Source organism: Canis aureus, chromosome 3, assembly GCF_053574225.1.
Source record: "Canis aureus isolate CA01 chromosome 3, VMU_Caureus_v.1.0, whole genome shotgun sequence".
NCBI lineage: Eukaryota > Metazoa > Chordata > Mammalia > Carnivora > Canidae > Canis > Canis aureus.
In genome coordinates this window covers 47,972,909-47,998,815 of record NC_135613.1, presented here as the reverse complement: position 1 = coordinate 47,998,815, position 25,907 = coordinate 47,972,909, and the positions used below count along the sequence as shown (strand labels likewise).

Sequence of the window (25,907 nt, the reverse complement as noted above, 5' to 3'; positions counted from 1 at the left end):
CCATGCCAAGATGCAGGTGGCAGCTCACGCCAACTCGCTGACCTGCCCCCCGTGGCTCACGGCCTGGGACTCGAATTCCTCTCCTGCCACAGCCAAGTGATTGTGCATCAGAAATGTGCAGGTCCTGGACAAACAGAACAGGAAACGTTACGTTCCTGAGAGGCTACTGAGTCACCATGACAAGCTGCAGAGGAGAAGACTCAACAAGCAGACGAACATTTCAACATCCACAGCCACGTATATTCAGCTTTCATTTTATTTTAGTTATAAAACAATTGCCAAAACACAAAGTTTAAAAAAACACACACAACGTAAGTTTTTATTCCTTCTTTTGTTGCAGAAAATAAATAATGGTTGTGTAATAATCATTCACATATGCTTGTCTATAAAAGCATTTCTAAAAACATCATTTGCTGGGATTCAACACTATAATCTTTTTTGGCTTTTCAATCATAGGTATTACACTTGATTACACTTGACCACTTGATTTCATTAACTTTTTTTAAGCACTTGGGCGTCAGCAAGTTTGGAAAAAGGCAGGGTCTGTGAGCTTAAAAATGTTATTCCAGGTTATTGTTGAAATAAACTACAAACCAGGTTGTTAATTCATTTAGGAAGAGAATATAGTTTTTCTTTTATAAAAATCGCCCCCAAAACTCACAAACACTTAAACCGACATAAAAAATTGGTCTATCTTTGTAGGAATTAACAAAAAGGAAGGAACAAAGCACAAACGGCCCCTGGGAAGTACATCACGTCAGGCGTGACCCCTCACAGTACTCTCTGCTTCCAGTTTGGCCCTCAGGAGTTTTAAGAAAAGAAAGCTGTTCAGTCATCTAAACCTATGTTTCTGAAGAGGTAGGACATGGACTCCCCATTGTGAATCCGACGGATGGCTTCTGAAAGGATCATGCTAATATCCACGGTTTTAATTTTGGGGCACTGGAGCTTCTGGATTTCATGTGGAATCGTATTGGTAACCACCACCTGCAAGTCAAGAAGAAAAAACACCAAGAACATCAGGAAAGCAGGAAGCTCCCTGGCTGGATATGAAAATCCCACATGTTCTCAAATCTCTGCAGTTCTACCTGGCAGGACAGTAAGTCTACTATCATCCCTTCAACGATGTTTTCAATCAATGTGAACACTACCTGTGTTTCTTTCTTTTTTAAAGATTTACTTTATCTGAGAGAGAAAGAGAGAGCGTGCGCACAGAGGGAAGAGGCAGGGGGAGGGGGGAGAGAGTCTTAAGCAGACTCTGCTGACTGTGGAGCCCGATTTGGGCTCGACCTCAGGACCCAAGCTGAAAGGCAAGAGCCAGATGCTTAACCGACTACACCACCCAGGTGTCCCCATTACTTGTGTCTCTTAGGTCAAGATCTGATATCCTGAGACCCACAAAGCCAGCTACAGGCAAAAAAGACAAAGAGTCAGAACTACTGGTGAGGATGTGGGGAAACTGGAACCCTCATACGCTGCTGGTGGGGGTGTAACATGGTTTGGTTACTTTGGGGAGCAGTCTGGAAGTTCCTCAAAAGATTAGACAGAATTGCCATAGGATCCAAGAGAAACGAAAACACATCTCTGTTCAGAAACTTGTACGTAAATGTTTATGACACCATTATTTACAAGAGTCAAAACGTGGAAACCACTCAAATCTCCATAACCTTATGAATGAAAAGACAAAATGTGGTATCTCCATTGGATGAAATACTCAACAAACAGGAATGAAGTACTGATACCCTGCTCTGGCACGGATGAACTTGCAAACCACACACTAAGTGAAAGAAGCCAGACCCGAAAGGTCACAACATCATGTGATTTCATTTATATGAATTGCCCAGGGGCACCTGGGTGGCTCCATCAGAAAAGTGTCTGCCTTTGGCTCAGGTCATGATCTCAGGGTCCTAGGATTAAGCTTGACATTGGGCTCTGTGCTCAGCAGGGAGTCTGATTCTGTCAATCCTGCTCTCTCTGCTCCTCCTCATGCTAATGTTCTCGCTCTCAAATAAATAACTAAAAATCTTTTTAAAAAAATGCCCAGATTCGGTAAATCTATAGAGACAGGAAGAAGGTTACTAGATGCCTAAAGCTGAGTAAATAGAGAAGAAATATGGGGGGTGGCTGCTAATGAGAATTGGGGTTTCTTTCTGGGGAGATGAGAATGGGGGCTGCACAGTTTTGTGACTACACTAAAAACCAGCAAATATACTTTAAATAGGTGAACTGCATGATATGTAAATTGTATCTCAATAAAGTTGTTTTTTTTTTAAATTAAGATTTGATAAAAAAATCAAAGACAAGCAAGCACTTTTTTCAACAGCTACAAATGGAAAAAAAAAAACCTCAGCCTTCTTTAAAAAAAACAGGAGATGGGATGATTTTTAAATTATATTTATAATCTATACTCCCTATTTCTGAAATAAGCCTCAAAACCGCTCATAATAAAGACGCACACACACAATGAGATTGTTGAAATAGAGACGGTCAGGGATAATTCAGAACCAGCACCAGGAGCATGAAAAGCTACCTCATCTGATTCTTGCTGACTCCCCATTTTGAATCTGATATTCCTGGCAACTGAGGCAAAAAATGGAAACACAAGTAGTCATAAAAGTACCATCACTGGAACCAAACACAGACCAGTCTGCACCTCTCACATGGTAGTGCTGCTGTGCCTGCACACCCTGCATGGCGCTCCCTCGTGGGCCTCGGCCCCTCACCAGTTATCACCCTCACTGGGGAATAGATCCTCCAAATTTATTTGAACCACTTTTCGCCAGTACCAGTTTTACTGAGATAATTCATGTACCATCCCATCAACCCTGTGAAGTGTACATTCACTGGTTTTCGCGACACTCACAGTTGGGTTTCTTATGTCTCCCCGAAACAAACCCTGCACCCCCTCGCTGTCAGTCCTCACCTCACCGTTCCCCAAAGGCCTGGTGACCACTAATCTACTGTCTCTAGGGATGCCTATTCTGGACATTTCATTCAACTCTTTTAACTAAAACAAAGAAAACCACCTCAAATCTTGGTTTATCAACCCCGAGCAGAGTCTACTGGCTCCTGCTCCAAAAGATGAGGATGGCAGCCTCTCTCTCCAGCTCCTGACTTATGGATTCCGTCGTCACTCTTGCACTATTTATAATCTACTGTACGACCATGCTTTGTCTGGAAGTTTACACGAAAAACCTGAATTTCCCACCCCGTTCCTAACCTCGGAACCTGACTGAGCCACTAGCTACTGGCCTGACTCCCCCTTTCCGGGCATGGGTGCCAGAGGCCCCTCTCAGGACACAAGGGCGCCCATCTGCAGAGGCAGCCTCTCCCTCAAGACTCCCACACCTGACTCAGGTGTAGTTGTGTCCACTTCTGCTGCTCTTATGCCTCCTCTCCAAAGTCTGGTCTGCTCTAGGAGGCCTGGCCCCCACACTCCTCTGGCTTGCTCTTTCAAATGTGCCACATGCAGCACCCGTGGGAACCACGTGGTTGGACCGTGGCAGCTGAGGCCTGCCAGAGGCCTGAAGTCTTCTCAGTCTATGTGATATGTGAAGTTCGTGTTGGATTTGTCCTTTCATGTATTCTTGAGCCCTAGGGTGTCTGTCCAGCTGAGTAAGGAGGCTGGATCTGATCCAAGCCACACCAGACTGGCCTCTGACTGTGCGGAGGCACCTAGAACCCATCAACACAGAGCCAGGCTCAGGAAGGTGTACTGCCAAAGAGTAAAAGTGTGGGATTCAGACAAGTAAAAGGAGTTTGACCAATGTAAGATTCATTTCCCAGGAATCTAAAGGGCAAAACACCTCCATTTCTTAAAAGAATAAAAATGCAATTTATGCAGTGAAAGCAAACAAGGAGACAAGCCAGGGGACCTCGGGGCGGGGGGTGAACAAAGCAGGGGCAGTAAGCCAGGACAGCCTCGCTTCAGCCTCGTAGGAGCCACAGGTAGCCTGGGACAATGGCCCTGTTTGCCCTCCTCCCCCAATTTCATACCACAGGCGTCCATACCAGCAAGACAGCCGGGCTTTGGCAGCATGCAAGTTAAGGTCTGATCATAAATGCTCAGCCTACTAACTGTGTGACCTTAAGAAGTTACTTAACCTTTCCGATGCACGACTTGTCTCTCTAACAGGGATACCGACAGGGACCATGCAGGGCTGTGATGGGAGTTCAGGGGACGGAGTGGGGGGACTGTACACAGCACCACACACTGCATATTCCACTTATGAGTCAGTAAACTTATTAACTACTACTGTGGGCAGAAGAGCAAGGCTTTGGATCCATGAAATGCAAACACAACCCACATTGTGAATTCATTCTTAACCAGAGAATAACACCCTCGTCACCAACTCTCTATAACCAGGACCCGGAGGTACACAGGTGCCAGGGCATGCTGCCCAGAGTGCTGGCAGTTACCTCGTCGATGGCAGATTCTTCAATCAGCCGGGGAGCATCTGAGGACAACAAGCCGTGAGTGGCCATCACAAAGATCTTATACGCGCCCCTTTCCTTCAGGGTCTCAGCTGCAGCGAGGAAGCTGTCCACATCATCGATTATGTCATCCTGTCAAGTCACAGAGGGAGCATAGGGTATGTGAACACGGGCGCAAAGGTGGGTTTACACAACCAGGAAAAAGAAAGGGTGTGGACATGTCTGGGTGGCATGGTGACCTGGCCGCCGTGCCCCCACTGCATTCCCTGTACACTTCTGGACCACACCCGAGGCTCTACATCATCCCTAGTGGGTCGGGAACTGCGCCCTCAGCTTGCAGGGGCTCTAGCGATGTTTGCTGAAGGGTTTTTGTTTTTTTGAAATGCAGAATAAAACTGGAGGTGCTTCACTCTAGCTAGCCCTTTCTTCCTTTCCTGTTGGTTTTCCTTATTTTCCATATTTTCTCCACTGGGCACAAGGGAAGTATGCTTTCTACGTATGTTTTTATAATGGGACAGACAGTAATAGTGTTTTAACAAAATACGCAGTCCATGGTTTCCTACCTATGCACCACAGGCTCCCAGTGTGATGGGGTAGAAAATATATAGAGGGGTCTCTGCCCCCAGTTTCTGGCACAAAGTCCCAAAAACCCTTGGAAATTCCTAAGTGATGAGAGCACCAGAAGCATCTTCTATTCTAAAGAGGTGACCCTCAGCAGGCTCCCGAATGGGGGCTGGTCACCAGAGAGACCATGCCATGAGAAGCCTGGGATTCCCAGCCGTCCATTCTCCAGAGAGTGGAGAGGGGCTGGAAATGGAGTTAATCCATCATGCCTATGTGATGAAACCTCTATAGCAATCTCAAAAAGTATAGGGTTTGGAGAGCTTCCAGATTGGTGACTACACCCACACACTAGGAGGGTGAAGTACCCCAACTCCACAGGGCCAGAGTATCCTGTGCTCTGAACCCTCCCAGGTCTTATCCTATGTATCCCTTCATCGGTATCCTTTATGACATCCTTTAATAAACTGGCCAATATTAATGTTTCCCTGAGTTCTGTGACCCACTTTAGCAAATTAATCCAATCTGATAAGGGGTCGGTCATAGGAGCCTCTAATTTGTGGCCAGATTGTACAGAAGCTTGGGCAACCCAGGGCTGTACTTGCAATACTTGCAAACGGCATTTGAAGTAGGGTGGGGGCAGATTTGTGGGGCTGACCCTTCACCCGTGGGGCTCTGACGCTAGCTCTGGTAGAAACCATCAGAACGGAGTTAAACTGGGGTGCCCAGGTGGCTCAGTTGGTTAAACACCTGCCTTCATCTCAGGTCATAATCTTGGGGGGTCCTGGGACCAAGCCCCGTGTTGGGCTCCCTGCTCAGCAGGGAGCCTGCTTCTCCTTCTCCCTCTGCCTTTCCCCCTGCTCCAACTTGTGCACTCTCTCTGAAATTTTTTAAAAAATCAAATAAATGAATGAATAAATAAATCATAGCTTTTCTGCCTTAAAAAAAAAATCCTATATTTGCAATCACAATGCAACCCACCAATTGTACTTTCGGGCATCTATCCCACAAGTAGAACTCCGTTCACACAAAAACTCATATACAAATGTTCATGGCAATTTTATTTCTAATAGCAGAAAAATGGCAACAATCCACATGTTAATGGGTAAGCCGTTCAATTGTGCTACTAACCTGCACGGAAAACTGCTCAGCCTGAAAGTATGTATTTAACATACCTTAGAACTTGAGTGGCTCTCCAAAGAAGCACGCTAAGTGAAAAATATCAATCTTAAAGGCTGCCTGACTGTTTACTCCACTTATATGACTTTCTTGAAGTAACTATTATACAGAGGACCAATGAGTCACTGCCACAAGTTAGGGGTCAGGGGCACAGGAGAGGGGTGTGACGATAAAGGAGTAGCATGAAGGAGCTCTGTGGTGATGGAGTAGCTGACCGTGGTGGTGGTTATAGAAAGCTCCATGTGTGATAAGACTGCACACGTCTATATGCACACAGGTCACACTGGTGCTATCGGAAGCAGCTGTGTGGGTCGTAGTGATCTGAATTTCCAGATTATGTTACTGCATCACAGTTAAGCAAAGAGGAGGAAGCTGGATAAACAGAACAAGAGACTTCCCTATATAACTTGGGGGGGGGGGGGAGCTACTTCCCACCAATCAATAATTATTTCAAAATAAAAAGATTGTTTTTTTTTTAAGATTTATTTATTTATGATAGACACAGAGAGAGAGAGAGAGAGAGGCAGAGACACAGGCAGAGGGAGAAGCAGGCTCCATGCCGGGAGCCCGATGTGGGACTCGATCCCAGAACTCCAGGATCACACCCTGAGCCAAAGGAAGGCACTGAACCGCTGAGCCACCCACGGATCCCTAGATTGTTTTTTTTTAAATGCAGTTAGAAAGGGAGCAAAAGCATTACTGAATTCACAGCATCTTGTTACTACAGATTTTGTTAACTGAGGAATAAATTAATGAGTATTTATTAAAAGGGTGATATCAGAGATTCCTTAATTCAGAAAAAACTTTATAATTCAGAAATTCATAAACAAAATTACAAGCATGGGGGAGCATGTGGGGCCCCCACTATGGAGTCTTGGTTAACTAGTGTGGCCACTTTAAGAACAGTTTGGCACCAGCCAGTAAAGCTAGAAATGTGTGTGCCTTCAGACGTAATGACCACACTCCCAGGCACCAAGAAAATCTTACATATGCACCAGAAAATAGGCGCAAGATTGTTCAGAGCAGGGCACCTGGGTGGCTCAGTCAGTTAAATATCTGCCTTTGGCTTAGCTCATGATCTCAGGGTCCTGGAATGGAGCCCCATGTTGGGTGTCCTACTCAGCAGGGAGTCTACTTCCCCCTCTCTCTATTCATGCGCACATACATTTCTCTCTCACAAAAATAAATAAAATCTTTACAAAATTATAAAATAAAAGATTATTCAGAGCAGTATTATTTGGAAATAGAGAAACTATATGTTCAATGCCTGGAGAACAGTACGTTGTATCATGGCTGTTCCATGGAACAGAGCAGAGCAATAAGGAAAAATAATGTACAACCATGTTACTACATGGAGAAATCTCAAAACAGCATTGAACAAAAGTCACAAAGTACACAAAGACGTCATTATACAAACATCAAAAACATGCTAGACAGAACCACCTAGTGTTTGGGGTACATGTACTTATGGCAGACTGTCACAGCTAGTAAGGGCATGAACGATGACTTTCAGGCTGCTGACAACCTCTGAGTGGAGCAGAGAGAAGAGACACCAGGGAGAAGCCGAGGCTGCTTCAAGGGGACAGGACAACATTCTGTTTCCAAGCAGCAGGGTACCCACGTGTTCATCTTATCCTTCCTCTAACTATACAAGCATTAAACGTACTCCTACGGCACACTGGTTTTGTGAAGTGCAAGAGGATGTGCATTTTAAACAGTTTTCATCAATTTTGTACCTTACTTCTATTCATCATAAAACAATTTTCTATGTTATGACAAACAGCTGCATAATATTTAGTTAACTAAGCAGTTAGTTAAAATTTCTTAATAAACTAATGGTAACAATTTTCAGTTTTGTGACCAAAGTAAACATTTAGCACAAGGTATCAACTTAAATGAGATTCACCTGGCCACACTGCTATCCCCACACAATTCACAAATAACACAAGAGAATAACAATGAATAATAATAAAAGGTCTACCTACCACAATGATGGCGATCCTTCCTCCCACGTCACCTACAACTGTGATTGGAGGCTTCTCTTTGGGAATCAGCACTGGTCAGAATAAAAGACACACACACAAGTTTCTAGATTAGAGCCTTTAGAAAGGAATGTCTCATGACAAAAAGTTCCAAGAAACTCAAAACAGATGGGAACCTCCGCAACCTGCAAGAGGGCAACCATGGAAAACTCACAGCTGACTTCATATTTAATGAAAGACTGAAAACTTTCCCCTAAGACTTGGAACAAGACAAGGATGCCTACTCTCACCATTGCTACTCGAGGTACTGGATGTACTAGCCTGGGCAATTAGGCAAGAAAAAAAATAAAACATATCCAAATTGGACAGAAGGAAGTAAACTATCTTTATTAGCAAATGACATGATTCTACATATAAAAAAATACCAAAGAATCCACATAGAACTACTAAAGCTAATATACTAATTCACCAAAGTTGCAAGGTAACACACAAAAATCAGCTGTTTCTACATACCAGCAACAAGCAATCTGAAGAACAAATGAAGAAAATTCCACTTGTAAAAGTACTGAAAAGACTAAAATACCTAAAAATAAATTTAACCAATAAAGTGAAAGACGTGTATGCTCAAACTTACAAAACACAGCTGAAAGAAACTAAAAACACAAACGGAAAGACACCCCATGGTGTTCATGGATCACAGCATTTATACTGTATAGATGGGAATGTGCTCCCAGAGTAAGCTAGAGATTCAATACAATCTTTATCAGAATTCCAACTGCTTTTCTGGAAGAAATGACCTGATCCTAAAATCCTAAAATATGGAAATATAAGGGACCCCGAATAGCCAGAACAATCTCTAAAAAAGAAAGAATAAAGGTACAGAACTTGGGCAGCCCGGGTGGCTCAGCGGTTTTGCACTGCCTTCAGCCCAGGGCTTGATCCTGGAGACCCAGGATCGAGTCCCACATCAGGCTCCCTGCATGGAGCCTGCTTCACTCTCTGCCTGTGTCTCTGCCTCTTTCTCTCTCTCTCTTTCTCTCTCACTCTGTGTCTCTCGTGAATAAATAAAATCTTAAAAAAGAAAAAAAAAAGTGCAGAGCTCACATTTCCCTATTTGAGAACTTATTACAAAGCTGTATGACTCAAATGTGGTAGCAGCATAAGGATGGAGATACAAAGATCAATGGAACAGAAATGAGTGTCCACAAATAAACCCAAACATCCATAGTCAATTGATTTTCCACCAGCTTTTTTTGAGTTGTCACTGATATACAACATTGTGTAAGTTTAAGGTGTAAAACATAATGATTTGAAACATGTACATACTGCAAAATGATTAGCACAGTAAAATTAGTTAACACGACCATTACCTTTACATGATTACGATTTTTTTTTGTATGTGACAAGAATCTTTAATATCTACTCTCTTAGTAACTTTCAAGTACGTAATACAGCATTATTAATTATAGTCACCATGCTAGTAGATCACCAGAAGTTGTTCATCTTACAACTGGAAGTTTGTACCCTGACCAACATCTCATTTCCTCTGCACCCCCAGGCCCTGGCAACTACCATTCTATTTTCTGTTTCTGAGTTCGACTTTTTCTTTAGATTCCACATATAAGTGCCATCACACAGTATTTGTCTTTCTCTGTCTTATTTCACTAAGCACAATATCCTCAAAGTGCATCCATGTTGCCATAAATGGCAGTATTTCCTTTTTATGGCTGAATAATAGTTTTTTCATCCATTTTTTTATCCATTCAACCACTGAAGGACAACACTTAGAATTGATTTCTGACAAGGATGTCAAGGCCACTCATAAAGAAAGAACAGACTTTTCAACAAGCGGTGCTGGGAAAACTCGATATCCACACGTGAAAGAATGAAGCTGTACTTTTACCTCACACTATATCAAAAAATGAACTTGAAATGTATCAAAGATCTAAAAAATAAGAGCTAAAGGTATAAAACACTAGATAGAAAACATGAGAATAAATCTTCATTACCTTGGATTTGGCAAAGGATTCTTAGCTATGACACCAAAAGATAAGCAATAAACTAAAAACTGGATGGATTTCATCAAAATTAAAACCTTCTGTGCATCAAAGGACACTATCAAGAAAGTGAAGATGACCTACACAATGAGAGAAAATATATGTATTTTCTATTAAGAGTCAACTGTCTAGAATACACAAAGAACTCTTACAACTCAACAATAAAAGGACAAACAACCCAATTTAAAAATAAGCAAAAAATTTCAATAGACGTTCTCCAAAGAAGACACACAAATGGACAAGCATATGAAAAGATACATCATTAGCCATTAGGGAAACTCAGGTCAAAACTACAACGATGCAGCACTTCAACCCAGTAGGAAGATGATACTCAAAAAATCAGAAAATAAATGCTGGTAAGGATGTGGAGAAATCAAAACCTTTAACCTTTGCTGGCAGGAATGTAAAATGGTACAACTGCTGTGGGAAACAGTTCGGTAGCTCCTCAAAAAGTTAAACATAAATTGCCATATGATCCAGCAATTGTAATCCTAGGGATAGACCCTGGAGAAATGAAATCCTATGTCTGGAAGAAACTTGCACATGAACATAACAGCCTTATAGCCAAAGGTAGAAGCATCTCCAGTGTCCATCAGTGCACGAAGGGATAAACACACTGTGGCATATCCATACACAATGGAGTATTATTCAGCCATCAAAAGGAATGGAGTCCTGGTCCATACAAAGACATGAATGAACAGCAAAGACATCGTACTCAGTGAAAGAAACTAGACAGAAAAGGTCACAGACTGTAGGATTCCATGTATATGAAATGTCTAGAACAGGCAAATTCATAGGAACAGAAAGTAAATTAGTGGGGGGAGGGAGCGTGGGGAGTGATTATTTAATAGGTAAGGGTGTTTCTCTGGGGTGATGAAATGTTTGAAACTAGGAAGATACGGTGGTTGTACAGCACCGCACATGTACTCAATGCCTTTAAAACAGCTGATTCTGTGTTGTGTACAATTTTTAAAGAAAGATCAGTGTCACTAAAGAAAAAAAGTAGGAGTGCTTTAGATCAGGGATTCTCAACCTGGGCACCACTGACATTTTGGGTCAGATAATGCTTTGCGGTGGGAACTGTCCTATGTGTTATGGGATGTTTATAGCATCATTGGCCTCTTCCCACTAGGTGACAGTAACAGGCCCCTCAATTTCAACCACCAAAAATGTATGCAGACACGTCCAACTGTGCTCAAGGGACAAACTCCATGCCACCCTCTCCCTGCAGCGGATAACCAATGCTGTGGATTAAAAGAGGCTAAAGACAGGACAAGAGAATGCAATGTGATCCTAGGTGGCAGAGGTGGGGGAGTGGGGACGGCAGAAATGTAAAACCAAACAAAGCAAGGTAAATCCCAAAACTGAAGTCGTTTTTTTAAATTTTCCACACTTGCTTTCCCAGGCACCTGACCAACACCAGCAAAAGATACAACGTGGTGTAGCCTTTAGGGAATCAACCTGACAAAAAGCCGTATGAACAGGCTTACCTCTGGACTCATAAGTCTCACTCTTAGAATCCTATCATGAATAAGCCCAGGTATAGACAAAGTGTTTACCCACATAGGTGCACTGCAACATTATATATAAAGACAAAGAACAGGCGAAAACATTGGGGTGCTTGGATGGCTCAGTTGAGTGAGCATCCAATTCTTGGTTTCAGCTCAGGTCATGATCTCAGAATTCTAAGATCAAGCCCTGTGTGGGGCTCTGTGCTCAACACAGAGTCTGCTGGAGATTCTCTCCCTCCTCCTCTGCTCCTCCCCCTCATCCCCACTCTCTCTAAAATAAAATCTTAAAAAAAGAAAAAAAAATAGGCAAAAACAAATACCTGCTAAACCCTCGTTGGGCTTAGGTTTAAGTCACATCCATAGGGATCCCTGGATGGCTCAGCGGTTTAGCGCCTGCCTTCGGCCCAAGGCATGAACCTGGAGACCCAGGATCGAGTCCCACATTGGGCTCCCTGCATGGAGTCTGCTTCTCCCTCTGCCTCTGTCTCTGCCTCTCTCTCTCTCTGTCTTTCATGAATAAATAAATAAAATCTTAAAAAAAAAAAGTCACATCCCTAAGATGGGATATTCAACAGCCATTAAAAATGTTCTTTCTACAAGTTTCCAATCACCTGGGAGAAGGTGTGCTATGGAGCAACATATGCATTCTGTACCGTATGCACTGCAGCCCCATAACCCAAGGAAGGAAACCATGAAAAGTGGCTGACCAAAAGATGAAAGTGCTGTGTCTCTGGATTTCACACTGATGGCTTCCTTTATGCACTATGATGTTTTAAAAATTTATATAATGTTTCATATTCTGGAAGAGTATTTTCTTTTTTAGTTGGCATTTTTCGTGTCTAAAAAACACGAAAATACAAACTAATTTTTTTTCTTTTTTTTTATTTTTAATTTTTTAAATCTAATGCTAAATATCAAAATCTTTGGATGTCATCACAATCTCAAAACATAGGTGTGAGATGCCATAGGAATAATGCTTTCTTTTGCTTTCATGTATCTATTTGCTACTAACTTAAACAAGTATTATCCATAGAGCATCAGGCTATGGAATGTACAAAAATGTTCAACATATAGGATCTGTGAAATTACAATTCTGGCCAAGCCCCCCAAAATCCTCTATAGTGTCCACTACTTTACACTAGTTGAGTCAAAATGTAAACACAGAAATGTTATAATTAAAATCGTGAATGAAACTAACTGAAACAGGGTCACCTGGGTGGCTCAGTGGTTGAGCATCTGCCTTCGGCTCAGGTCGTGATCCCAGGGTCCTGAGTTCGAGTCCCACACTGGGCTCCCTGCAGGGAGCCTGCTTCTTCCTCTGCCTATGTCTCTGCCTCTCTCTTTGTGTCTCTCATGAACAAATAAATAAAGTTTTAAAAAAAATAAAATTAAATTAACTATCACAGTGGGAGAGGGCCATCTCCTAAGATGGAATGGGAGAACACAGGTTTTCCCATCCAATGAGCCCACTGCTAGATTCCCAGGGCAGTGATGTACATTAAGCCACAAATGGAAGCCACAGATGTAATTTTAAATTTTCTAGGAGCCACGTAACAAAAGTACAAAGAAATAGGTGAAGCTAATTTTAATAATACATTTTACTGAATCCAGTATCTCAAAAATACCATTTCAACATAGACTCAATAAAAAATTAATAAAGATCTTTCACATTATGGTTTTCACATTGAGAGTTCCTGAGAGTTTCACATTCCCGGCATGTCCCATCTCCCACTCACCCCATTCCAGGGGGTGGACGGCCACCGGGTTGGACAGTACTGCCAAGCCCAGCACAGCCCTACATCAAAGCCCTCCCACGGTGCATTTCTGTAATTTCAATAGCCTCCCAAATCTGTCCTCCACATCTCTTGCCTCTCTCTTCCCTATAATCCATCCTAACATTCGATGCAAGCCTAGACATCCACCCCTTACTACCTGCTCCCATCTTGAGAGAACTCTGCTTTTTGTAATGCAAGTATATTAACTGGCATTTCTCCAGCAGACTCCTGCTATCTAACCCTCATCTTTTCCCTGAAGGACCTTCTAGCAGTCAGCATGGTATCCTTCCTGGTCACACCACGGCCAGACACAGGCCTCCCAGCTGCCCCCCTGGCACCCTGATCTAACCAGCACCTCCCTCTACCTCCACCTGCCGAGATCCACAGGCTCAGCCCCAATCTCAGCTTCCTCATGGCCACTGCAATACAGCTTTCCTTCTCTCTTGGCAAATGAACAAACTCCTGGGCAAAGCAAGAACCCGAAGGGATCCAGAATATGCCACAATGGTGTAAAAATGATTCTGAGCTGAAGGCACTGGAACTCCTGAAATTCTGATTGTCTAGAAGCACAGACCCCAACAGAACTCAAAAGAATTCAAATGTCATAAATCCCCTGCTAGGAACAACCAGGGAAGATTACTAACCTCCCAGATAAGAAGTCAGCACCACACCTAAACAGACACAGTCACAAAACTATCCTACTCCCCTCTGTGCTAGGGGACCCTTCATCTCTCAAGTCACTTGTTTTCTGGTTTCCCCTGTTAAAATGTCATAGATTATCTTTTCTTGCACAAATCTATCCTGTGTGAGTTTTATTTGCATGACCCTGAACCTAAAGAGGGCAGGGGAAATTTTTGCCTCTCCAACAGACTAAAGGGTAGTATTTTTTTTAAGATGTTAATAAAGCACAAAGGAAGTTTCTTAAAAACAAAAGAAAAAACAAACAAAAAAAAATAAAAATAAAAACAAAAGCAAATTCACACATAACCGCCCCACCCTGTCATCAGTATTGGGATCTTTTGTATTCCCTCAGGGGCCTCACACGAGCAGAGGTACTCCCATATATTCCAGATTTTTCTCTAGTATGCAGACAGTCTTAATTACTTTCAATGGGCTGCATGATTAGTTGTGCTGATGCAAGATAATTTATCAAGGCCTACCCTCTGCTCAGCCATTCAGACTTTTCTAATATTCTGCATTCAAAATAACACTATTGGAATCCCCAGGTGGCTCAGCGGTTTAGCGCCTGCCTTTGGCCCAGGGTGTGATCCTGGAGTCCCGGGATTGAGTCCCACATCGGGCTCCCTCCATGGAGCCTGCTTCTCTCTCTGCCTGTGTCTCTGCATCTCTCTCTTTCTGTCTCTCATGAATAATAAATAAAATCTTTAAAAAAAAATAACACTATTAGTGAATAACTTACACAGAGTGTTTTGCTTGTGTTAAACTTTTCTCCAAGAAAAGTGAATGAATTCACTGAGTGAATGAATGGAATTCTCTCAAATGGAAGAACTGAGCCTTTTCAGAGTTCCTGCTATGATCACACAGACTGCTTCTAGAAGGCTCTACTGGGCAGCCTGGGTGGCTCAGTGGTTTAGTGCCACTTTCAGCCCAGGGCATGATCCTGGAGACCCAGGATTAAGTCCCACGTCGGGCTCCCTGCATGGAGCCTGCTTCTCCCTCTGCCTGTGTCTCTGCCTCTCTCTCTTTCTGGGTCTCTCATGAATAAATAAATAAATAATCTTAAAAAAATAATAATAGAAGGCTCTACTATCTACAGCACTACCAGAAATGCACTTGTTATGACAGGGCCAGAGAAGGTATTAGTCAATTTTTGGCAACTTAAAAAATCAAAGAGAGAAGAGGCAATTCTCAGTTGAAAAACAATACACGGAGTTAGCCCTAGAAGCAAAGAGGGAAGTGACAAAGAGGGGCCAGCCCACTTACTGGGGATCTCCAGGCTTGGGTGGATGGCAGCTACACTCCTGACCATGGGCGGGGAATGCCGTCCATCCACCAGGTCTGACTCGGCATCCTGCGCTTCTCCGTGAATCACCGCGATTCCCAGTCGCAGGCGCTCCGCGAAAGACTGTGCCCTGAGGGAGAGCATGAGACACAGTTCAGAAAGCACAGAGCCCCTGTCTCCTGATATTCACAGCAGAAACATTCCAGAACACAAATCCAGTGTGGTTTCCAAAAGGATTAATGAAAAGAGACAGGAAATAATCTTCACGTCTTCGGGTCCAGGACAAAGCATGGAGACCCCAGGTGATAAGCATGTCCCTCTGGCAATGGGCACCAGTGACCTGGTGGCAGCTGGCCCGGTCTGCATTCAGCCGGCCAGCTGAGCCTGCACTAGTTAACTCCACTAAGCCTAAACCACGGCTTCCTTGCTTGTAATCACTAAACCACCTCGCCACCTACCCAATAGTGACAACCAACCACGGGAGACAACGCACTAAATACTCATCAAAGTCATAAGCATCAATGTTAATGTTTTACCAAGATATAAGTGAGACACAATAAATTGTACATATTTAAACTGTACAATCTCATAAGCTCTGATGGACGCATACATCCATGTCACCATTAGCACGATGAAGACCATCAAAATATTGATCACTGTCAGACGTGTCCTTGTAACCTCTCCTTCCAGCACCTGGCAACTCATAATCTGCTTTCTGTCACCAGAATTTGGCCTTTTCTAGAATTTAATTAGTGGCATCAGAGTATGTAGTCATTTCTTGTCTTACTTTGCTCACTAAGGATAACATTTTGGAGATTCATCCACATTATATGGCACATCAAGAGATTATCCCTCCACATTGCAACAGCCCACTACTTGGGGCCACCATAGTTTGTTCATTTATTTGATAAATTTCTGAGATGTTTCCAATATTGAACCATGACAAAATAGCTTTGAACACTTATGTGCAAATCTCCGCATGGACTCACACTTTCTTTTCTCTTGGGTAAACACTAAGGAGTAGAATGGCTGGATCACAGGGTAGGCATGTATTTAACTCTCTAAAAAAAAAACAAACTGTTTTTACAAAGTGGTTGTACCTTTTACATCCCCCTGAGCCGCACATGGGGTTCCACTATTTTCATGTTCTCATTGACATGTGGTGTGGCCCATCATTTCAAATGCTATCCATTCTCATGGGGTGTAGCAGCACCTCACTGTGGTTTCCATTTGAATTTTCCTCTTAAAAAATGGTGCTGAACATTTTTCATGTGCTTATTTGCCATTCGAATACATACTTTGGTCAAGGGTCTGCTTATTTTTTGCCAATTTTTTAGTTGGGTTGTTAGTTCTCTGAGTTTTGTGGGCTCCTGGGTGGGTTAGTTGGTTAAGCATCTGACTTTGGCTCAGGTCATGATCTCACTCAGGATCCTGGGGTTGAGCCCCACGTTGGGCTCACCACTGAGTGGGGAATCTGCTTATCTCTCTCTGTCTGTTCCTCCCATCCACTCATGTACACATGCTCCCCTCTCTAATAAATAAATAAAATCTTTTTTTTTTTAAAAAAAAAAACTAGGTTTGGGGAATTCTTTATATATTCTGAATAGAAGTTCTCTTTTTTAAAGTTTATTTATTTATTTATTTATTTCAGATTTTTATTTACTTATTCATGAGAGACACAGAGAGAGAGAGGCAGAGACACAGGCAGAGGGAGAAGCAGGCTCCCCAGGGGACTTGATCCCAGGATCCCTGGATCATGATCTGAGCCAAAGGCAGATGCTCAACCATAGTTTGGGGCCACCATAGGTGTCCCTAAGTTTATTTAATTTTTAAAGTGATCTCTCCATCCAATGTGGGGCTGGAACTCACGACCCCAAGATTGAGTTGCATGCTCCTACAGCTGAACCAGCCAGGAGCCCCTGAATATAAGTTCTTTATCAGATATGTGCTTTATAAATATTTTCTCCCCATCTATGCCTTCTCCTGTCATCCTCTTAGTAATGTCTTCTGAAGAGGAGTTTTACTTTTGATGATGTCTAATTTAATAATTTTTTTTCCTTATAAAATGTACTTTTGGTGTCATATTTTAAAAATTTTTGTCCAACCAAAGTCACAAAGATTTTTCTCCCAAGTTTTCCTCTAGAAGTTTTAGTCTTAGGTTTTACATTTAGTTACAGGATTCATTTTTAGTTGATTTTTGTATATGATGTGAAATATGGCTCAAAAAATTATTTTGCACATGAACATCCAACCATTCCAATATCATTCATGAAAAGGATTATTCTTTCTCACTGAATTGCTTTTGTACCTTTACTGGAAACCAGTATTCTAGATATGCATAGATCTGTTTTTGGAATCTATTCTGTTCCACTGATCTATTTTTCTATCTTTACTCCAATACTATGTAATCATGATTACTTTAACTTTACAGCTAGTCCTGACTTGAGTGTTAGAGGTCCAACTTTGTTATTCTTTCTCAAAGTCTAAATAGCACTTACATATATATTCAGTGGATGGACAAGTCCACCTCAATCATATTTGGCCAACACTCAAATCCCATAATCACTGGTATGGAAAACATCCTAAGAAGTGACCAGTGGTTCTACTACCTTCCAGCAAACAACATATAGCTGAATCACCGTGGATCGCTTTCTTCAACCCTTTCATCTGTGAGAGATAATAAATGTTGACTGCCAACCACAGAAGATCAAATGAGGTAACAAAGATGTTTTAGTTTCCAGCTGCTATAACAATACCACAGACTGGAGGTGCTTAAACAACAGAAATGTATTTCTCACAGTTCTGGAGGCTAGCAGCCCAGAAGAGGGCACAAGAGAGCTGGCGCCTGGTGAGGGCCTGCTTCCCGGTTTGCAGACACCCCTTGCCTCTCATGGTACCCTCACATGGCAGAGAGCAGAGAGACAGAGCACTATAGCACCAGACTTTCCTCATAAGGGCACTAATCCCAGACATGAGGGTTCCCACCTTCATTACCTAATCACCCCCAAGGCTTCATCTCTTAATACCATTGTATTGGGGGTTAGGATTTCAAGATGAATTTTGGAGGGGACACAAATACAGTCCACCATAGTGACACTACACATAAGCTTCCTGAGGGAATCTTCTCAGGCCTCATCAGACCCGGCACAACAGCTTATCAATAAACATCTAAATGAAAAAAAAAAATTTTAATAAAATAAGTAAAATTTAAAAAAATATCTAAATGGAGAAATGACAAATGCTGTCATACAACTAACTGACTCTTAAACAACACAGGTTTGAACTGCATGGGTCCACTTATAGGTAGATATTTTTCTAACAGTAAGAATAAAGTATGTAATACATATGCCATTCAAAATATGTGTTAATCAGCTGTTTATGCTCTCAGTAAGGTTCCAGTCAACAGTAGCCCATTAGAAATAAGTTCTGGGGGATCAAAAGTTATGTGTGGATTTTTGAAGGATGGGAGATTGGCACCCCTAAGACCCATGTTGCTCAAGAGTCACAAATGCCAAAAAAACTGAGCCAAAGACTACCACAATGATAAAATCTCATCAGCAAATGATATTAAATACAAACTGAATATTACAGAGTTACTAGAAGACTATCCATCTGGGCGAGTCAAAAGAAAATTCATCATATTCTTTTGGTATTTGGTGGGGAAAAAATTTATCAAAATGCACTGCTGTTACTTCTGCTTCTGCTAAGATGGTGTACTCTTCCCACAAAGTAAAACTAAAACCGTGAATATTCTTTATGAAACAAACATAAAAAGACTAAAGGTGGAAAGGAGAAAACAGACTGACTGGGGATCTTGGGACTGCTGGAACAACAAAGTAGTTAGGTCCTTTGGTCTTTTTGTCTCATTATCACAGACTTGCAGCTGCAACCCAAAAATGCCAATAGGCACATACCCCGCCCCCCCCCCCAAAAAAAAGCCTGCTTTTTCTAACCAAAGGATTAAGAAAGGGGCAGTGTCTGAAGTCAGAAAACTTTAACATGGTAACTGCCCTACTCCAACCAACCGCCACAGAAAAAACTGCAGCTACCCACTCCCCAACATGAGCAAAGGTCAAGTACGGAGTTCACACCTCCTCCCTTGCTAAGCTATAATGACAAGCCCCAAGCCCTCCAATGGGGTGGTCTAAGAGAAAGCCAAGTAGGGAGCTGGGACTTTCATCCCTACCAAATGGTAATGATCTCCCAGTGCAGAGTGAACCCTGGACTTCCAACCCAACTCAACAGTAAAGAAGTGCCTTTCCCTCTCCCCTACTAGATGGTGTCAGGGGAGGCCTAGTGGAGTCAGGACTTTCCCCAACAGTGGTAACAAGGCCACTCCCCACTTGGTGTCAGTAGAGGATTCACAAGGAGTGTTATTCCCACTTCTGTGTACTTGTGAGCATTTTTATCTGATTCTTACTACAAAGCTACAGTAATCAAAAGTGTGGTACTGACATACAGATGACAGAAGATCGGAGAGTCCAGAAATAAACACAAATATCTATGGCCAAATGACTTTTGACAAGAATGCCAAAGCCGTTCAAGGAGGAAAGAATAGTCTTTTCAACAAATGGTGCTGGATGACCAGATAATTATAGGGAAAAGAAGCTGGACCCTGACACCTCCCTCCATATACAAAAATGAACTCAACATGAATCAACAACCCAAACATAAAAGCTAAAACTAAACCACTGGGCAAAAACACAGGGGTAAAACTTAATGACCTTGGATTTAGCAATGGCTTCCTATGTATGATGCCAGAAGCAAAAGCAGTAACAATATAGCTAAACCAGACTTCATAAAAATTAAAAACTTCTGTGTGTAGAAGGACATTATTAAGACAGGTAAAAGATAACCTACAGGATGGGGTAAAATATTTGCAAATCCCGTATCTGATAAGGATCTAGTATTCAGAATCCTGCAACTCAACCACAAAAAGATAACTCAATTAAAAAATGTGCAAAAGACCTGAACAGACATTTCTCTGAAGATATAACAATAGCCAATAAGCACATGAAAAGATGTTCAACATCCTTCATCATTAGAGAAGTGCAAATCAAAACCACATTTAAAGACCACTTCACACTCACCAGGATGGCCATAGGAACAATAACATATAAAATAAGCACTGATAAGGATGCAGAGAGCCTGGAATCCTTGTACATTCCTGGTGAGAATGTGAAATGATATAGCTGCTACAGTTTACTGGTCCCTCAAAAATGTAAACAATAGAATTATCACATAGCCAGCACTTTCAAACCTTGGTATACATCCACAAGAAATGAAAACATATACTGACACAGCAACTTGTACACCAATGTTCATAGCAGTACTACTCATAACAGCCAACAATTGGTGGCAACAATTCAAATGTTCTTCAATATACTAATGGATAAACAGTGCGGTATATCCACACAGTAGATAATATTCTGCTGTAAAAAAGGAATGAATGACTGACACATGTTACAGTGTGGATGAACCTTGAAAACACAATGTTAAGTGAAAAAAAACAGACCCAAAAGGCCACATATTGTATGATTCCATTTATACACAATGTCTAGAATAGGCAGAGAGAGAAAGCCGGTTAACAGTTGCCAGGGCCTGGGGAGAGAAGGGAATGAAGGGTGATTTCTTAATGGGTACGGGGTGTTCTTCTAGAGCGATGACAAAGCTTTGAAACTAGAGAGAGGTGGTGGTTGCGCGACAATGTGAGGACACTAAATGCCAATGAATTGTATACTTTAAAGTGATTAATTAGGGGATCCCTGGGTGGCTCAGTGGTTTAGTGCCTGCCTTTGGCCCAGGGCGCGATCCTGGAGTCCCGGGATCGAGTCCTGCATCGGGGTCCCTCTGCCTATGTCTCTGCCTAGCTCTCTATCATGAATGAATTAAAAAAAAAAAAAATTCTTTAAAGTGATTGTGTTACTCACATAGTGTTACGTGATTTTTGCCTTAACAACAACTAAAAGCATGTATACAAGAGAAAAACAAATTACTACATTAAAACTGATCCAGCACCAAAAGCGTTTGACATGTTTATACTCCAAAACCAATCACAGTTTACTACAGTTTAACCAAATGGACAATACAGGACCCCGATGATAGAGGATGATAGAGCTTCTCGAAGGAAGGGTCGTGTGGGTGTAGCCCTGGCTGCACTGGACATGGCAACTTTGTGTTTTTACCACAAGTGCCAGCCTCATTTATTTAATATATTAAATGTCCTTCTTAACTTATAATGGATAACTACTTACTGTAATACCTTTTAAATCACCAGCTTAATGTCTGCAAGCTCTCCCTCATCCTTCAATATCAACAGCCTTCAGGGTCCAGGACGGAGGTACTGATGCTTTCTTATATTCTGCAAGAGCTTCACAGGGATCCAGGGAGCAAAGGCATTCAATGGTAGGACATAATTTTAAAAGAGCTTTTTTTTTTTTTTTTTTTTAAGATTTTGTTTGTTTATTCATGATAGAGAGGGAGAATGGCAGAGACACAGGCAGAGAGAGAAGCAGGCTCCATACAAAGAGCCCGATGTGGGACTCGATCCCAGGACTCCGGAATCACGCCCTGAACTGAAAGCAGACACTCAACCACTGAGCCACCCAGATGTCCCTTAAAAGAGCTTTTCTAGAGGCTCCTGGGTGGTTCACTTGGTTAAGCGTCTGACTCCTTTTTAATTTTTTTATTTTTAAGTGACTTGATTTTTGGCTCAGGTCATGATCACAGGGTCATGAGATGAAGCCCCACACCAGGCCCTGTGTTGGGTGTGGAACCCGCTTAAGATTCTCTCTCTCCCTCTGCCCCTTGCTTCCAATCCTCTTTCTTTTTCAAAAAAAAAAAAAGCTTTTTCAGGAAAAAGCCTTTCTTCCTACATTTGCTTTTGTTCTCTCCCTTCCCAACAAAGTGGCTTCTCCACAAAACACTGGTATATGAAATCCTCTCAACCCCAAACCACTTTAAGTAACTGATTCATCAGTTACTCTAGGTTACATGGAACTCTCAGCAGCCCTATCTGTGTGCCTCAGGGTGTTTTTGTTCTAAAAAATGTCACTTTTTTAAAAAATAAAAAATAAAAATAAAATGTCATTTTTTAACACATACTAGTAAGTGGTCTCTCAGCTGGATACAATTCTGTTAATAAATTACTCAGTTCTTGTAATAAAAATAAACAACTACAAAGCATATCCACTGGTTATTTTAAACACCATGGATTTTAAACACCTTGGATTTGAAGATCCAGGAGAGGCTGCCAATCTAGAAGTGAGAGAAACACTAGGTCAGGTTTCTCTACACCTAAATGTCTTTAACTGGTGGTTACATACTGGGACTGAAAAAAAGAGGAAAATAAATCATCATTTTTTTAAATGGAGTCAGCAGACAATCTCTTAAACTATCGCCCATAGAATAAAAATAAGGGACACCAATGAGAAGCACTGAGAATCCAGAATGTCCAGGATCCGACTGGGGATGTGATTCTCCACGTGGACCCAAGGGGTAGTCAGGAGCTCCCACCTACCTCTTGGCTGAGGCTGGAGATTTGGCCACAATCACCGCATTCCTGTAATCTGGAATCTGTGACAGACAAGAGGTCAGGGATTACTCCCCTGTCTCCACAAGGCTACCAACACCCAACACTCACACCAACACCCAACAGTCAATAAAAAAGTTAACTGTCAAATTCCAAATCAGTGCAGTCCATAGAAATGACTACCCATGTCTCAGTCACAGCATATTGAAGACACCAATTTGTTAAAGGATGACCAGGATGGTGGGGTTAAATAAAGATATGAAGAACCCTTAAGAAAATAACAAAAAAAAAAAAAAAAAAAAGAAAAGAAAATAACAACAGTATCGGTCTCTACTTTGGAGTCTTCTACTGGTGGACATTTGAAGTGATCTGTGCTGGTGATGATCATTAATTGAAGATATACCCCTTATCAACTTCTAAGAGTTTAGAAGACAGAACTCTTTTTAAGCCGTGCAGTAATTTGTTTCTGACTTCATCCTGGCCATATTTCCAAATTATGTTCCAGACACACAAACACTAAATTACCTGATTTTATTCAATATATCCTTATTGCTTTTCTCACAATTACTCTAGATCACTGAATTTCTATGTAAACATTAATAACCTTTAGCACCTCATACAATGCCTAGTATGTATTAAATGATACTTAGTGAGTGAACAAAAGATTAATTTGAAGACAGCTCTAATACAGATATATCCAGCATAACCACATGGATTGGATGTCTCCACAGGACAGCCTAATAATTTCATCCAATACTATCAGGGAGTAAACTGGCAAAAAATATTCTAATTTAGGTGCCTTCCATATTTTTGCTGGAAGTCTGTCTAAACGGTTTTATGTACTTGTCTTACCAAATATCATCAAACAGCACCAAACCCAGCCAAGAGAAGAAGTAACAACAAAGGAAACAGTTAATAAAACAAATTAAAAAGAGGCTTTAAAAGAAAGGACTCTGAAGTGCCTGGGTGGCACAGGTGGTTGAGCATCTGACTCTTGGTTTTGGCTCAGGTCATGATCTCAGGGTCATGAGATCAAGTCCCGCACTGCCTCCATACTGAGCATGAGGTCAGCTTGAGTGTCTCTCTCCCTCCCTCTCTGCCCCCTCCCTGACATGCTCCCTGCCTCTAAAATAAATAAATAAATCTTTTTTTTAAAGGACTTTTTAATAAAAACAAGTCCATTTGGGGGGCACCTGGCTGGTTCAGTTGGTAGAGTATATGACTCTTGATCTCAGGCTCTTGGGTTTGAGCCCCCTATCAGGTATAAACTTAAAAAAAAGAAAAAAAAAAAGGAAGGAAAAGAAAAGAAAACACATCTATTTTCTCATCAGGAGCTAAAAAGGGAAATCATACCCATAAAGAATGAACAACTTGTTAAGAAAAAGAACCAAAAAGAAATCTAGGAGGTTGGAATAATTACAGTCCAAATAAGAAAGTTAGCTGGCTGTCGGGGCCGGTAGAATGGACACAGGTGAACAAACTGAGATCAGGCCAAGAGATTTTCCCACAATGCTGTATAGAAGAATGCAAAACTTGAAAAAAAAAGTTAAACAACAGAAACTAGATCCAAAAATTTCAACATCTAATAGTTCCCAAAGGAAAGAATGAGAAAACAGAAGGGATAAGACACTCAAATCATAGAGGGAAAAAATGCCCAGCGAATGAAAGGGACCCAGTGAGTATCTACTGGAATGAATGGAAACATTCACCCCAGACACATCATGCTGAAATTTCAAAAACACAGCAGAATAATGAAACTCCACTAGATGGGGAAATTCCTGCCCACCCCCAAAAACATACACAAGATGCCTGATCACACTAGAAATCGAGAAAGGAAAAAATTCAAATTATACAATATTGTTTTGGTCATTTGGTTTGCAAAATGAAGAGCCCAGGGCAAGATACTAGTATATGTACTGTTAGCGGGAGTATAAATTAATACAGCCCCTTAGGACAACTGAAATTTCCTATAACATTAAATTTTCAGGAAATTGTCATTTTGCAATATCCATTAAAGTATTAAAGATAATAAATAAATAAATAAATAAATAAATAAATAAATAAATAAATAAATAAATAAATAAAGTTTTAAAGATAGTTTTCAATCAAGCAATTCCATTTCCTAGTATTTTTTCAGAAAAACACCCACATAAGTAATCAGAAAGGTAAGTACAAGAATTTTCAATGCAGTATTATGATACTTCTTAAGTGTTCTCTACACCCATTGTGAGGATCAAACTCACAACCCCAAGATCAAGAGTTGCATGATCCTCTGACTGAGCTAGCCATGCATGCCTTATGATAATTTTCTTTAAATAAAATATTTCACTTAAAAGAGTAAAAAATTAGAACAATCAAGAGGAAAATAGTTGGAAAAAAAAAAAAAAAGCCTGTGGCTCATTTAAACTTGCACACTAAGCAGTTAAACATGTAGCTATTTAAACTTAAATAAACTTAGAGAAGATGATTTGGCTCTCTGGTCACACTAGCCACATGCGACGAGCAGCTACCATACTGGACAATAGCTAGAACGTTTTCATGATCACAGAAAGCTCTACTGGACATTGCTGATCTAAACTGAGTACTACTATGTAGCAATTATCATCAAAGCAATAAACCTACATATCTTAGCATGGAAAGACCTCTACATACCAGCAGAGCAAATGAAAGAATAAGCTGCAGAACAAGGCTATAGGTCAATTGTGTTTTTTAAAAAAGCATGCACAAATCGGGGGTGGGGGGTGGCTGACTCAGTGGGTAGAGCATGCGACTCTTGATCTTGGGGTCATGACTTAGAGGGAAAAAAAAAGCACCCCCAACTCAACATCTATAACTATGTGTGTAGATGAGGAGGCAAAAATAAAGAGAAAGGTCAGAGAGGACAGAGGACACAAAGCAAGCTGGTAACAAGGGT

General features: G+C 41.5%; 1 protein-coding gene across 5 annotated transcripts in view; it reads right to left on the bottom strand.

Annotated features, from left to right (window-relative positions):
- Positions 1 to 477: 477 nt before the first annotated feature.
- PRPSAP2 (phosphoribosyl pyrophosphate synthetase associated protein 2) overlaps positions 478 to 25,907 on the bottom strand; it is a 49,008-nt gene continuing 23,578 nt past the window's right edge. For all 5 annotated transcript variants that reach the window (XM_077892408.1, XM_077892411.1, XM_077892409.1 and 2 more), the window contains 5 exons: positions 22,982 to 23,037; positions 15,444 to 15,592; positions 8,160 to 8,230; positions 4,420 to 4,566; positions 478 to 987 (listed from right to left, as the gene is read on the bottom strand). In XM_077892408.1, coding sequence (XP_077748534.1) covers positions 829 to 987; positions 4,420 to 4,566; positions 8,160 to 8,230; positions 15,444 to 15,592; positions 22,982 to 23,037 — 582 coding nt within the window. In that variant the 3' untranslated portion in view covers positions 478 to 828. The remainder of the gene's footprint in view (positions 988 to 4,419; positions 4,567 to 8,159; positions 8,231 to 15,443; positions 15,593 to 22,981; positions 23,038 to 25,907) is intronic.